General features: G+C 32.5%; 2 protein-coding genes across 2 annotated transcripts; both read right to left on the bottom strand.

Moving 5' to 3' along the window:
• Positions 1-29: 29 nt before the first annotated feature.
• On the bottom strand, positions 30-3,120 carry Ost48 (dolichyl-diphosphooligosaccharide--protein glycosyltransferase non-catalytic subunit Ost48). Its single transcript, XM_011065948.2, has 3 exons — positions 2,877-3,120; positions 1,149-1,775; positions 30-986 (listed from the first exon to the last, which is right to left on the bottom strand). The coding sequence occupies exons 1-3, from the start codon at positions 3,007-3,009 to the stop codon at positions 442-444; spliced, it is 1,305 nt and encodes a 434-aa protein (XP_011064250.1). The 5' UTR covers positions 3,010-3,120; the 3' UTR covers positions 30-441.
• A 28-nt stretch (positions 3,121-3,148) lies between these two features.
• Positions 3,149-15,703, bottom strand: LOC105151973 (protein I'm not dead yet). The gene is made up of 8 exons (XM_087414454.1): positions 14,092-15,703; positions 12,556-12,936; positions 11,295-11,353; positions 9,316-9,628; positions 7,072-7,214; positions 5,636-5,730; positions 5,180-5,463; positions 3,149-4,851 (listed from the first exon to the last, which is right to left on the bottom strand). The coding sequence occupies exons 1-8, from the start codon at positions 14,191-14,193 to the stop codon at positions 4,576-4,578; spliced, it is 1,653 nt and encodes a 550-aa protein (XP_087270580.1). The 5' UTR covers positions 14,194-15,703; the 3' UTR covers positions 3,149-4,575.
• Positions 15,704-15,737: the final 34 nt, after the last annotated feature.

Here is a 15,737-nt window from a genome sequence, read left to right as displayed (position 1 = left end):
ACGAATAGATATTAAATAACGGCAAATAATTTTTAGCGTTTATTTTTCCCGATTATTATAGCGATTTCTTGATACAATCTTGCATATAATCTACTGCGATCATTTATATACAGTGTTCTATTTCTTGAACTATAGAAACAAACTGCATATTTTCAGTTTTTTTTCTTTTAGAGAAACATTATAAAATTTTAACATGTATGTATAGGAACGCGATTTTTATGCATTATCTATAAAATGCTGCATCAATAAATAATATTGAAAATTATGTGCATAAAAAAGGTGGAGAAAGATATTAAATAAATGGTATTAAAAATTGAACCTCCTTCTTTTATGAATTCTCCTAGTATCGCTTCCCAGAAAAAAAAACGAAGTAATATTGCAATCTTTAAAAAAGGATATCTCATCGAACATCGATAGATAATGTCCGCGAGCATCAAGATGTTATTCGGACTTCGGTTTCATATCTTCTTTGTAGTGCAGTAGCACGAGAGAGAACAAAAACACACCAGCCATCATGGAGAATGCACTTATGTAGTATGGAAATGCGCTCGGTATAAAGCGTTCATATTGTGTGTGTTGCAATGGACGCACAGAAACTTGTGTTGTACTATAAAGATGGGTCAATCCGATGCGCGTATAGTCCACCTTAAATTGGTATACCCCGTACACATCAGGGATCTTAAATCTGCCCTCGTAGCGACCATTTCCTACTGATTTCATAGTCATACGCACGAACGGGTCGATTCGTACAAATTCCAGCTGCAGATCGTTTGTCTCGTAAGGCACCCACTTGCCATCCGACAGTCGTTCAACTTCGATAGAATACACCACGTTGTCCATGATCGTATATGCGGTTGGCGGCTGCGTTTCGCCGACTCGATGATGATGAACATTCGACACCCGTATGACACCATTCTCCTTGAACACCCATTGTGTCATGGCCTTGGCTACCACTTGATTGCCAGATTTCTCATATCTTTGACCATCTGCAAACAATTGATCTTTTTTAAATCTCATACAGATATTTTCAATAATCAAGCAACAAAATTTAATTGAAGAGATAGCGATTATTAAGAAATTTCAGAGGTAAATAAGAGGTAAATAAAAATATCTTCTTTTTGTTGCTACAGAACTTTATATACTTTTACCTTGTCCCTTTTGAATAGGACTAGTAAATGCTTCGTCACTGAAGAAAAACAGAGAACCCGAGAACAGAACTCGGGCATTATTTCTTGCCTGTAGAGCCGCTATTAATAAAGTATTTTTGCCAACACCATGTGGATACTCCTTGATTGGCTGATCTGGATAATAGGTATATGCTGAAGTAGATGCTGATAATAAACGTAAAATTAAAGGATTATCTGTGTCTGCGATTAGTCCGGTTCCTTGATATAGCAATGGGGGGATGTTCTTGCTTCCAACAATAATTGGAGCATCTATTAGATTCGCTGGATCTGCTACTATAGTAGTGTGTTGACCACTATCAGAAGCATCATAGTTCATATGATCGATTACAGTGGAGCCTTCCTCATCTACTTCTAAGCCACATTCCGAAGCTAATTCATGTAGAGCATCACCAGAATGTGAGGAGCCAGCAAGTAGTACGTTTCCGCCATTGTCTATAAACTCCGTTATAGCGTCTACACTTAAAGCACCACCAAACTCTTCCACTGTAGGTGCAAATATTATCAGATGTTCATATAGATATTCGCCGTATTTGGAAAGCTGCAAAGTTGCGTCGTCAGCTGACTTGAAAGTTAATGTATAACCACTTTCTGTAACAATTTTAAAACATATCATTTAAAGCCAATAACATTACAATGCTATATTTTCCTGCTTGCATTTTATTAAATTACTGAAAATTATGCATTTTAAACTGTTCTCATTCAAATGCTACTCAAAAATCATTTTATCCTTGTTTATCTAGAGAACATTCGAATAGGAATCTGAATGTGTTCCTGTATGGTGCAATTCTAATAATTTATTAATTTAAAACAAGCAATCCAGTGAAAGAAACATGCGTTATATGCTGCTGGGTTAATATTACATTAATTCTGCCAAATTTATTCAATTACTTCTTAATAAGTGTCATTACAAATTTTAAACATATATACATATATACATATATATATATGTAGACATTAAGTAAATAAGTAAATAATATTAAATAATATTAAATACATTAGATTACGGATTTAGAATATATCTCATCTAAAATCTTAATAAAAATCTACTCATTCGATTCGTTTTCACTGAAAACGAAAGAATCCGGCAGAAAAACGTGGCAATCGGCCTCGTGAGTCGAGGTTATGAAGTTCGAGACTTTAAAAAAGATTACACTTTAAAGATTGCATTAGCAATTAAGAATGAATTTGTGTTTTTAAAGCAGTGAATTTGTGTTTGTGAAGCAGAGAATTTATGTAATTAATGCAGAACGTATATATAGCGCTATATCGAGTCAGGATGACAGCTATCTTAACCTCTAAAAATCTTGAATTTCAACGCTATAACTCGATTTACAAGGCTGCTCACCGCATTTTTCTGCCAGATTCTTTCGTTTTGAGTGAAAACGTGTCGAATGAACATATTTTTATTAAGATTTTAGATGAGAAGAAGGGGGTATTCCAAACAATTATCGATAATTTGTTATAAGTAACAATTTTTTACTCAGAGTATGAGTGGAAAAAAAAAATGAAATAGATCGAAACATCTATTAAATATTATTCTCTACGCCCTCAGACGTAGTTGATATTCTACACATATGTACATTTAATATGTCCCTGATAACGTGTAATACGTGAGAAACATTGCTAAAGACAGCTGCCAACGATTCGAACGTCAGAGACGATTAGAAATAACAGACAAAGTGCGAATACCCTGCAACATCTTGAAGAATATTGAATGAGTCTCCTTGATAGCGAGATTGTCAAGCAGAACTAGGATCGGGCCGCCGGCATTCGAGCCGGCGAACACAAGGAACAAGCAGAATAACCATCCTACGAGTCTCATCGCGCACCAATTATGACGAAATATTTGCCACGATACACGCCGATACTGCCGAACGTCTTCTTCTTCGGTAATAAAATAAACAGAGAGAAACCCGGCACACCAGTGCGATGTTAATCGCGCGCGACACGTGTATCCAATGACAGTATATCTTTAGAATGAGAATATTGGTAAAGCTGTACACTCATTGGATATCACGTGTCGCGCGCGACGAATATCCGTTTGGTGTGCCGGAAGCATAAGGCTCTGCGCACAATGGAGAAAATATTAGGAATAGGAATAAAGATTAAGATTTCAACCTACAAACCGTGTATTCCGATGTAACTGATATCTGATAGGTTGAAACCTTGATGCATAGTTCAGACTGGACGCAGCAAGCGTCAATCAGTGGAGCAGCGACCAATGAACGAGGTGATATTTTTTTACACCACTGTAAATATCGCCTCGCTGGTTGGTTGCTGCTTCGCCGTTTGACGTTTGCGGCTTGCTGCGTCCAATCTGAATTAATATTTAAGTCTGCGGCACACAATGCTTGTTTTCCTGCTGAATTGTTAGCTAGACATTAGAATCTTGTCACCGTATTGACTACGATACTGGCATTGGCAGCACTTTATTCCTGTTCTGAGACAAATATTTGTTCTATTGTGCGCAGGTCATAACTTTTAAAGCCTCGTGTCCACAATTTAAGCCCTAAACACAATGCGAGGTAATAGTGATAGTGATAAAAATAACGATTGCGATAGGAATAGAGAAATTCAACATACGGAAATGCATATGTCACTGCACATGAGAACATAGAATAAGGCAATAACTTTATCAATTTACAAGTGGCTTGCAAAATACAAATATAAAATACAAGGAGCATTCAGCCACACGCAGGAATTTTTTGTGAATGTCATATATTAAAAATTCTTACGTCAACAATATAAATTCATATACGTTTCGGCCTATATCAAGCCTATATCTTCAGGTAATAGCGGCAATAAATTTCTGATAAGTGTTCGCCAGTAAATGTTCGCCATATATTGATCTAGACATGCCCGTAGTCTTCATCAGTTTTCTTGCTTGGACTTCTTTTGACTCTTGAATTGTTATTTCGTGAAAAATACTCTGTATTTTCTTCCTTTCATATTTTCCGAAGTGGTAGGAGATTAAAAGTAAGCTAACTCCTTCACTTTTCCCTAAAGATAGAAGGTGGATCGCGCTATGAAAATTTTTGCGCGTTCCGCAAACCGTCGAAACAAGAAATCATGAGCTTATATTATAGTATTCGCAATTATAATATTACATGTAACATTCCCGACACTCGTGTAATATTACATCTACATGTAAGTTACATGCTGTATTTTGCTGGTATATTATTAAAATATTACGTTACTGATAGTAAAAAAAATAAAACAAGTTTAAATAATAGCTAAATAACAATTATTTTCAGCATTTTATTTTTAAATATATAAATATATAATTAATATCTTATTTTTATAATATTTAAGATAATAAGTAAGAATATATTTCATAATTATTTACTGACATGAATAATAAAGCAAAGATATTAGCAACATGATCAAATTATGATTTTCGGGGAATTTCAATTGGTTCTGCCCAAGCTGGAAACTCACCGATATCATAAATAAAGGCTCCCCAAGTAGGGAATAGGATAACTTGTACTATTAAACTGTATATAGCGGGGAAACATCCGACTGCTAATAGTATTTGAGTTTGTAAATGACCCGCGACAGTTATAATTGCATTTGGCGGCGTAGCGGCTGGCATTCTGAATGCATACGAGCACGTCAGAGTCACTGGCATCATCAGATATAATGGATGTATCTTCATCGCCACACACTTTGAGAAATAAACAAAAATGAATAATAATCGCAATTTTGACGAGGAAATACTTACGATAAAATTAGAATAATTGTAAAAGTCACGTTTCTTAAAATTTATTCTAACGATTGTTGAACGGGGAGTACAAAATTCTGATGTAAAAAGGTAAAACGAAACGTAAAAAATTTATAAGTTATAAAAATGAACGAAAAGTAAACGTTTGAAGATAAAGATATTATCGCTACATTTTTTCTAAAATTTACAAAGTAATCTCTCCTAAAGTTGTTGATATTAACAATTTATTTTTTACTGTTATAATATATTTTATCATTGGACAAATTCTTACCATGTGAGCGACGACAGGCAGAAGTATATTAGCTGTGCCAACGTTTGAAGTAAATTCCGTCATTGTACCAACGAAACAAATAACAATGGCCAACATCAGCACAGGAGGTAATTCTTTCAAAGGCACCAAAGCTAGTCCTACCTTCATAGCAAGTCCTGAGACACTGCTGCCTTTTGAGATAGCAAAACCACTGCCTAATAGAAATACCAATCTCCACGGCATCTTTGTCTGAATGATGTGCCAAGTAATCAGACCCTCGGACGATCTGGTCACTCGTTTGGCTGCTGTGATCATATAAAATTTTATGAGCACTAACATAAGATTTATATAAAACAGAAAGACAAATCAAGTAGCAAGTCATTCCTCGCTTATCTTTTAGAAAAAAGTCAGTAACTTGCTACTTATTCGTGTTTCAAATTCATACTTGGCTTCGTAATTAATGTAAAAAGCTCTTACGGTCGCTGCTGCAAAAGTGTAAAAAAATCGGCTCTTTTGGGATGAAAAACATTAGCAGGCATACAAAGATTACGGGCGTCGAATCCGCTAATATTCTATATAAAGATTATATTATTATTCTATATAAATATATTTATTATAATTTTTGCTGACGCTCGCAAGAAAATTAGTTTTTATTAAAACTGTTCTTTATGACAAAAATAATAAATAATGTATATACCTTCGTTGTACTTAAAACAAAATACATATTAAGTTTGAAAACAAGAAATAAAATTTTAGTACAGTCCAATATAGTGACCAAAGTAGTATATGTGCACTGAAAAAAAATATAGTCAATTTTAATAAATATTTATGTAAATAGTTGTATATTGCCAACTAAATATTTATTAAATATAGATATATTTATTTGATACAAGAAATGTTAATTTGATTTAACAATCATTTTTTTTATTGAATAAATATTTACTGTAAGTAAATGTTTAGTTGGCAGTATTGAACAAAATATTTATTAAAATTAATTATATTTTTTTCTTAGTGTATATAAGCCGATTCTAAACTATGTGTTACTGTGTACATGTTTACGCGGTGTGTGTTGCGCGTATGCGTGCGTATGTGGAGAGAGGAGGAGAGGGACATTCTAGGTAAGACGTACTGTGACGTATTATCGTGAACCCCCTCGACGCTGACCTATGTGATGTCGCCCCCTCCCTCTATTCCTCGCCCCATGACGTCATCCCCCTCGCTCTGGCTGCGTTCAGGAAGCGTGTTATCAACGCTATTTGTATCATAACTCAGTATTCATAGTCAGATCTTATATTCAAGACCGTCTTAACAAGTTACGAATCAATCAGAGGGCTGCATTAGCGTCTTAAGACATTACTTAAGACGGTCTTGAAATAAGAATCGACTATGAATACCAGCCATACTATCCTTGTTTCACGTTTAATAGACGATGAAGATAGAATGACACGAATAGTGTTAATAGTGTCTCCTCGAACCCAGATCTCTGTGACGCGATCCCTGCGACATCATCCTCTTTCCTCCCTTCCGCTGCCCATGACGTCGCTTCCTCTCCCTCGCCACACACACACACACACACCACGTATACGTATACGCACTGACACAAAGCAGTCTAGAATCGGCTTATACATACTACTGACAAAAAAACAGAAAATCTGTAATCTGTAATCTTTTTTTTTAGGATAGAAACGTGAGAAGTGAAAGTTTTTATTATTGATAATTAATGGAGAAAATTTTCACTTTTCATCTTTCCGTTCTAAAGAAAAAGTTACATGCTCGTACTTATCTAGTTAAATTTTACTATTTATTATGTCAATTTTGAAGTGATTAAAGAATGTACACAAAATTTGCTTTTACCTTATTTAATTCTTCTAATTAAACAATTACGTTTTACAAATCTAAATTTTTAGACTTACACGTCTGTTAGAATTTCTGACCATCCGCGAACGAATCCAGGAGCTCTAAATATCCATAGAAATATACATCCCGTAAAAAGTAGTGCAATGGAGATTTCATGAAATGTCATAGGTCCTAGCTTTTTAAGGTTTTGACTTATTACCTACGAGAATCAATACATTTTCTTATCAAAAACTTGGTTTGCAAATAAATTTGCAAAATAAAGAGAAAGAGAAAAAGCAAGCTTTCTTTGTTAATTACACAATTAAATTTGTCCTAAAGTAATCGTTCTTTGTAATTTTTTCTATTGAGAATTTTTATCCAAAAAGTTTTTAAATATGTCAAAATACTGGGATACCCCTTTTATTAGCAGCAATCACCCGTCACACGCGTGATTGTGTATACGCACATGCAAGTCGGGTTGTAACGCAAACCACTGAGTATGCTGGGCGAGTGGTTGTAGCCCGGAATTAAATTAATAAGACCGGTTGTACCAACGTTACTTTGACTTTAAATAAGACTTAAAACTCTCTGTCTCGTTTTAAAGCGAAAGAGAGACAGAGATAGAGAGAATTTTAAGCTTTGCTTAAAGCAAAGTACCAGTGATGCAACCAGACCTTAGTGACTTTTATTACACAGCGTACTTAATCGGGTTTAATAATATCCATAGTTATGAAATTGGCCAATTATAGTTGTTCCTCAGAAGAATGGAACATGTTTCATAATTACGGATGTTATTAACCTGATTAAGGGTGCCGTAGTAAATGTAGGGTGCTTTCCAACAAGGACATAATCAGACACTATGTAACATAGTGAATCGTTTTGTCCTTGTTTAACGTAGGCAAGAACGTAATGAAAAGAATACGTAGCATTTGAATAAAAAATTATTGAAGACCAATATTCGGCAATTTTTAGTAATATCTTGTTAACTATTGTGAAAATTGCAAAATGGAAAGAGGACTTTTCGATTCAGTTTAGTCTATTCTATCTACAAAAGCGCTTAGAAAAACTTACAGGACACCCTGTATATTAAAAAACCTAGAAATTCGTGAAATGCATTATTATATAATATATTCTTTAATTAGAGACAAACAAAATGCATTTGTTTAACATTTTTAGCAATTGTTTAGCAATTTTATTCAACATTTCACATCTTACTGATTGGCTTTATTGTTATTTTCTGTAAAAATAACAATAAGCATAGTTTTCTTGTAGCTTTCTTTTTTGTTTTCTGAAAATTATAAATTTTGGACAAAACACATTTTGAAAGTCTGTTCCTCATATGAATCATATTTGGAGGAAAACGTCGATTCATGTGATTACTAATCATAGGATGCATCACAATCATAAATTTGATTAGTCTAATGTTAGAATTCTGGATGTAGAAAAATTATATTACAAATTATAATATATTTATCAAATGTCAAAGTAATGGTCTCAATTTGAAAACAGATACAAAGGATTTAAATCAGGCATTCTATGATTTAGTTAACTATTTATATAAGTTTATATTGATATGAAGTAATCTATCATAATTCTTATTATTTTATATACATGTTGCCACTTTGGTTTGACGTCTGAGCTTACCAACCTATTTTATTAATTATGACATTCTTCGATTTGATTCATTTAATTGTTAACGATCCAAAATTTTACTATTTTAAACATTTTGTCGTCACAATAGAGGTAAGTCTATTGCACATTGGATGGAAAGAAAATTTTCATTTTATATTCATTATAAAGCATGAATTTATTTCTCCCTTGGGTGACGTGATGTGACATAAAATTTGGTGATGTAAATGCGGCTATATTGTGATCCTTTGTATTTTTTTTTCACCGTTTGATTGTAATACTATGTTAAAGATAGTTCAAATCTAGAACTGAAACATTCATTTTATATCATATCATATTGATTTATTATTAAAGTCAATGTTTTTTGTTGATTTGCGCACTACTTTCGTGCTGACTCCCATAGCCCTTATTTCTATATTGTTTATAAAACTATAAAAATAAAAATTACATAAAAACGCATGCTAAGTACAAGTTTCAAGCTTCAAAATGCTGTTTTATTTTTTTGTCTACGGTGATTTCTCACCGAATTTCAACGATCTGAAGTTGTACAAAGTGAATTTAATGAGCTGAATTGTACAAATTTTGAGCATTTCCAAAATGTTCCTCACTTTTTATTGAGCAATGTATTTTATTATTTATTTGATTGATTACAAAAAAATGTACTATAATTCTATAAACAGATGATATTATACTTGATTTGCGACGGCCTCGCCTTCTACGCCAATTCTTGCCATTTCAGCATCCTTGCTATGTGGTCTCAGGTATCCCAAAAAAGTGATTCGCAGATACAGCCATAGTATAAAAGAGTTAGTGGCCATTTGCGGAATCGAAGCAACCATCCAATTGCCAAAAGTGATTGGATCAGCAGCAGGGAAATTGTATTCGTAGATACCTTTAAAGGCAAGATTCGTCGGTGTACCTATAATTGCTCCGGTACCGCCAAAGGACGAGGCATACGCCGCCGCAAACAAATAAGCTTTCGTTAAGTTTGTCGGTCTTATATCCCTAAAGAAAGAAATCCTTTTTTGACGATTGTACTGTAAAATTATCTTAATTTACTAAAACGTAACGCATTGTTTACAATAAACAGCAGTAGTAATAGAGCTGTAGACACGTCGGGAGTAATTCAGACTAGACGCAGCAAACATCGAGCAACGGAGCAGTAACCAATCAGCAAGGCGATATTTACAGTGGTATAAAAAATATTGCTTTGCTGGTTGATTGCTGCCCTGTTGGTTGACGCTTGCTGCGTCCAGTCTGAACTAGACATAAGTTAGTTTTCCAGCCTAAGCAGAACTAGTTGATTGATCAACGTTAAATTGATGCTAATTCAACGTCGATCGATGTTAATTCAATATTGATCGATCAATCACTTGTAGCTGGGAATGTAATAGAGCCTAGCAAAATAGATTTCAATCATTTCGCTTATAGATTTACTTTACACTCTATTGCATTCCCAGCTACAGTTGATTGATCTGAGTATTCTCTCTCTCTCTCTCCCTCCCCCCCTCTCTCTTTAAGACTAAGTTTTATCTAAACCTGACGCTACGACGCTCATTTTTAACAGATCACGTGATCAAAATTGATGAATATTAATGACATATGTCAAGGTCATCGAAGATGTATCCTCTAATGTAAAGAAATACCAAAGTTATTAATAAAAAAAAGATTTCCCACGCGAAGCGAGGTCCGTCATGGGGGCGAAACGAGTTTATAATTTTGAAACAATGATGACGATAATATGTGTCAATGTCAAGATTATCAGAATGATCTAGGTTTTTACATAATCATCATACATATTTTTATTAATATTTAACAATAGTTATTAATTCACTGAGAAAGAGAACATATTAATGATGTGCTTGGCGATCCTAGAGTTGTAGTGGAGATCGACTAAAAGAAAATTGATTGAAGAAAGTATAATCGGGGACTATTAATTGAGGGCCAGTGAATTATTGGTGCCATCGAACGCCATAGTAAATGCACATTCATTGTTCCAGTGAAAGATTAAACTGCAGATACATTGATAGTATTTATTCAAGAACGTATTGCATCTGGTAAAGAGTAATTTACATGATTGTTGGAAGGGATACAGCTCTTTAAAAAAATCTTAATTATGTACACAATACTGTGAATTATTCTGAGAATTTTGTTGATCATGTGTTAGATGTACATACGCAAAATATGAGCGATTATGACGTGACATACGTATTGCTTTATCTTGCTCTAGCGTAAAAAAAGAGCATTATATTAATTACTTATATAGCACAATTTATGTTGAGAATTTATGATTTTGATGAAAGAATATCGGAGCTTTTTAAGACAATGGTTTCTTATTACATCCATTAACTAATGTTGCAATTGGTTGTGAATGAAATGGAGGAAAGTCGGGAGGAAGATCGCTTTGCATGGGAAATTGTATTTCTTGAATTCGTCCTCATAACCTCTCTCCCTATCTAAAGTTATCTGATTCTTCGTATAAAGCAGAGAAATAATTATTAACTTTGACTATTAACATTTGAACGAATATAGTGACCGCTATTTAAAACCTTTTGAAGATCACTTATAGAATCATGACCTTGACATATCCCAAAGTCAAGATCATCGAAGAGGTATCCCCTAATGTAAAGATTTATCAATATAAGATTTTTAAAGTTTATTTAATACTCACGGTTCAGCTTCAGGATCCTCTGGATCTTTCTTTATATCAAACACTTTCCCAAGTCCTTGCTAAAAACAATAAAATTACAGATTTTAAACAAGACAAGAATAAAATTAGTTTTTAATGATACAAATCCAGTACAAACAAATGCTTAAGAAATCAATACTGTGTAAAATGTGTAAATTTTGTCAAACAAGCATATAAAAATAAGATGTTTTTTGGGTCATTTTCTACAACTATAATTGTCACAAGTAAAATATAATCAAACGTATATTATCGCATTCTAACAATATGTAGAGATGATATGTATAATCAAATTTTCTTTTCTAGAATTGTATAAAAATCATCAATTTATGTCATAGTGAATCCATTATATAGAATTACATGTGGACTGATCAACGATTAACATGCTTATAAAACACAAAAGTACTTGTTGTCTATAATAATAATCGCATAATAATAATCTATATATCGCGGGCGGATTCACTATTATAAATATAAATATATAAATTGACATAATTCCGATACGAATCTAGCGAAGGGAATTTCTTTACGTTAACTATGCATGACTTCATCTCTTTATGTATATTGTTAGAATGTAATAATATATTTTACTATTTGATTATATTTTACTATAATTATATGCATTAGTTACAATTATTTACTTTTAATTAAATAAGAAGAATCCTATTTTTCGGTCAAAACAGATCTTAACGCTTGAGTATACATATGTGATTTTGTGAACCGCTCTCTGTTACCTTTTTCGGTTTTAAAACGCAATCATGAATAGAATTATAATAATATCACTACAAGCAATTTAATAATATATAACGATAACGCGTTATTTTTTAAAATGAGTAATTAATAACGGTAACGAATTACTTTCAGCAAAAAGTAACTTTTATAATAACACGTTACTCTCTAAAATGAGTAACTAATGCACTCTAAATTTTTAGAGGCTTAAAATTCCTACTTTTTCTCTTTAAAACCGAGAGGGAAAGGGAGAGGGAGAGGGAGAGGGAGAGGGAGAGAAAGAGAGAGTTTTAAATTTCATTCAAAGTAATGTTGATGCAACCGGGACCTTAGTGCGTGATGACTCTTATTATTCTTAAAATTTTATTATGAAAATTATTACATAGAAGAATAAGAAATGATTATTCATTTAATTAGGATTATCCATCGTTAATTATGTTTTATGTTATACTATACATACAATCTGGGTAATGAAAATACAATAACTTATATAATAATACTTTTCAAGTGCACCGACCCTCTCCAATTCACGGAGTACAGCAAAGGCAATAGGTACCATCATGGCGGTAGCTGCTGCATTCGCGATCCACATGGATAAAAAAGTAGTTACTGTGCAAAGGCCACCGACCAGTTTTGCATGACTGCACCCGAGTGTCTTCATCACGATCAGTGCGATCCGTAGATGCAGGTTACAATGTTCAGTGGCAATAGCTAGTATCAAACCGCCAATAAATACCATGATGGTATCATTCATGTAGCAAACGCACGTCTCCTGAGTACTAAGAATACCAAATAGTGGAAATAACACTATAGGTATTAATGATGTTATTCCTATCGGTAAACATTCTGTCACCCAATATCCAGCTGCCAGCAGAACAATGTAGGCACATCTAACTTCCTATGTAATAGAAATTTAATATAATGAAAATATATTAAAATTATTAGGTAAATATTAATGAAACCCAGCTCCAATGACTTTGATCTTGACATATATTGTCAAGATCGTGATCCTAGTGATCTCAAACAGGATTTAGCTATCACTTGTTATTCATTAAAAAGTTATTAACAATCAAAGTTAGTAATTATTTCCCTGCTTTACATGAAGAGTCAAATAATTTTAGACAGGAAGAGATATGAGGGGGATGAATTCAAGGAATACAACTTTTCACGAAACGACTTTCACCCTACCTCCCCCCTCCTCCATCAAGGAGCGGACGACATTTCACGCGTGTAAAGATGGAGTAGATCTCGCTTCGCGTGGAAAGTCGTGCACTCCTTAGCAGGGGGAGGGGAGGGGGGAGGAAGGATGAAAGTCGCTTCGCATGGAAAGTTATACGGTGCAAAACAGGGGGGAAGTGGGTTTCCTGAAAGTCCTTTGCTTTGCGTGGAAAATATGCCCCTTGCAAGGGGGAGATAGAATGAAAATCGCTTTGCGTGGAAAGTATTCCTTGAATTCGTTCACCTCATACCTCTCTCCTTAGATAGGAAGAGATCACTTAACATGAAGAGTCAGACAACTTTTTCATGTTAAGTAGGGAAATAATTATTTACTTTGATTATTAATAACTTTTTAATGTACAACAAGCGACGAAGCTAAAACCTGGAGGTCATTCAGAGTCATGATCTTGACAACATATGTCAAGGTCAAGATCATCGGCTAGGTTCATTTTTAACAATCATTATACAATGTTAATTAATTTATTAATTAATACATAGGATATAATTAAAATAAAGCATCAAATCTTTTGAAATATTTTAATAAAAAGTTAAACACTTTTTTTTGCAAAAATCGAGTACTTGAAAACGAAATTATAAATATGTAATTTTTATGTTAATTTCAAATTGTGAATTAAATTAAATGATAAATTATTATAACATCGCTGTAAAAATCAATTAAAATATTCAGCATTAAAATGATTAAAAAGTTATATAAGAATAATAACTTTCCATTGTACATATAAACCAAAGTTACATTTAAAGATGTTTTATTATATAAATTTTTAGATTATAAGTGTTAATTTTAAAAACTGATATGAGAATATTTCCTATTTACCGAAGTATTATATACTGCGATGAAGAATGACAAAAATAAAGCCCAACAGATAGCAAAAATAGTTCTCCAATATAACTTGAGAAAGATGCCAGTTCGTTTCATAAAAGTTAATTGAAGTGAAGGAATTTCGAATCTACAAAAAGATTTTATTTTAAATTAAGTTCTTATTAAATTAATAATTCTTTTAAGATTAAAAATAAATTTTGTAAATTTATAAATTATTTTTATATAAATAATTTTTTATAGTAACGTGTAAAATTACATTCTGCTAGTGTACTAGCTCTATTCTATCTGATAGTACATATTTTTTATGTCTTTGCAAAATTACTTTTTTATGTCAATTTTATTTTGTTCGCACTAGACTTTTAATTTTTTATTAATAAAAGTAGCAGAAGCATTATACCTACAAAATAATATCAAAAGTCATTTTACATATTACTTCAAACAAAAATACGAAATAGATTAAAATTAAGAAAATTGTATATTTATCGAATATCTATGGATTATATGTATATCATTATATATAGTCCAATTATTGCTTAAGAACGTAACATGAAAAATTTTTAGTATTAGTAAAGGGATAGATTAAAATGACAGGAACGAGAATTTTCACGAGAATTAGCAACAAAATCATTTTTATATATGAGTGATATAAAACCTTTGCTGTGTCTCAGATTCTACTTTAGCTTCATTTTTGATTTCAAACACGTTTTTTACATCTTTTCCAGCCATAAATCAACGTTTTCTGCATAACAGAACTGCTCTTGAAATATAGGTTACGTTGTTTCGCATGTCACAGAAGAGAATCGATCTATGGTGTAACTTCCATGGAAGTTTTACTTCCATCATGGATGTAATCATGGATGTAAGAAGACTCATGGGGTCTGTTTTTTGTGACTGAATTAGTGTATACTTTTAGAATTTAAAATAAGATAGATATGTTTAATGTTTGATGAAAGCGGCAAAAAAATTCTAATGCAGTCTAGTGCAGGAATATAAAAAACAGACCAATGTAAAAGACTTCTTTTATGTTATAAAACAATCTACTAAGTTTTGTAATAATATTAAGTTTAAAGAGATTAAATATAGGTATGTATATTATTAATCTCGTGCATGAATTTATACATATGAAGAGCAGACTTTCAAAATGTGTGTTTTGTTTCCAAAATTCATAATTTTCTGAGAATGAGGGAAGAGTCCCATAAGGCGTATACCAATCAATAAAACGCGAAACCACAACAGCGGATCGCTTCTGATTGGTTATGCGGTCACGCGATACGCGGCAAATACATTTCATGAGACTCCCTCTGATGAAAATTTTTCTCATAATTTTTATAGGAATTGGAACATTTTTCAGAAATACTCAAAAATATTTTGAAAGTTTACATCTTCTCTCAGAATTTTTCATATAATAGTAATGTGAAAACATAAAAAATAATTAAAGGGATAATTAAAGGGATTTTTGCATTGTTTGTTTTAGAAAAAAACAAGTTTGGAAAAATATAAAAAAAATTGCTTATACATAATTACGCATAATTTTATATATAATTATACGTAAGTAATTTTTTTATATTTCTTCAAACTTGATTTTTTCTAAAACAAATAGTGCGAAAATTACCTTTTTAATTATTTTTAATGTTTTCACA

Source organism: Acromyrmex echinatior, chromosome 16 (genome assembly GCF_024713525.1).
Source record: "Acromyrmex echinatior isolate Ae372 chromosome 16, ASM2471352v2, whole genome shotgun sequence".
In the NCBI taxonomy this organism is placed as follows: Eukaryota; Metazoa; Arthropoda; class Insecta; order Hymenoptera; family Formicidae; genus Acromyrmex; species Acromyrmex echinatior.
This window is presented reverse-complemented; position numbering and strand designations above follow the sequence as displayed.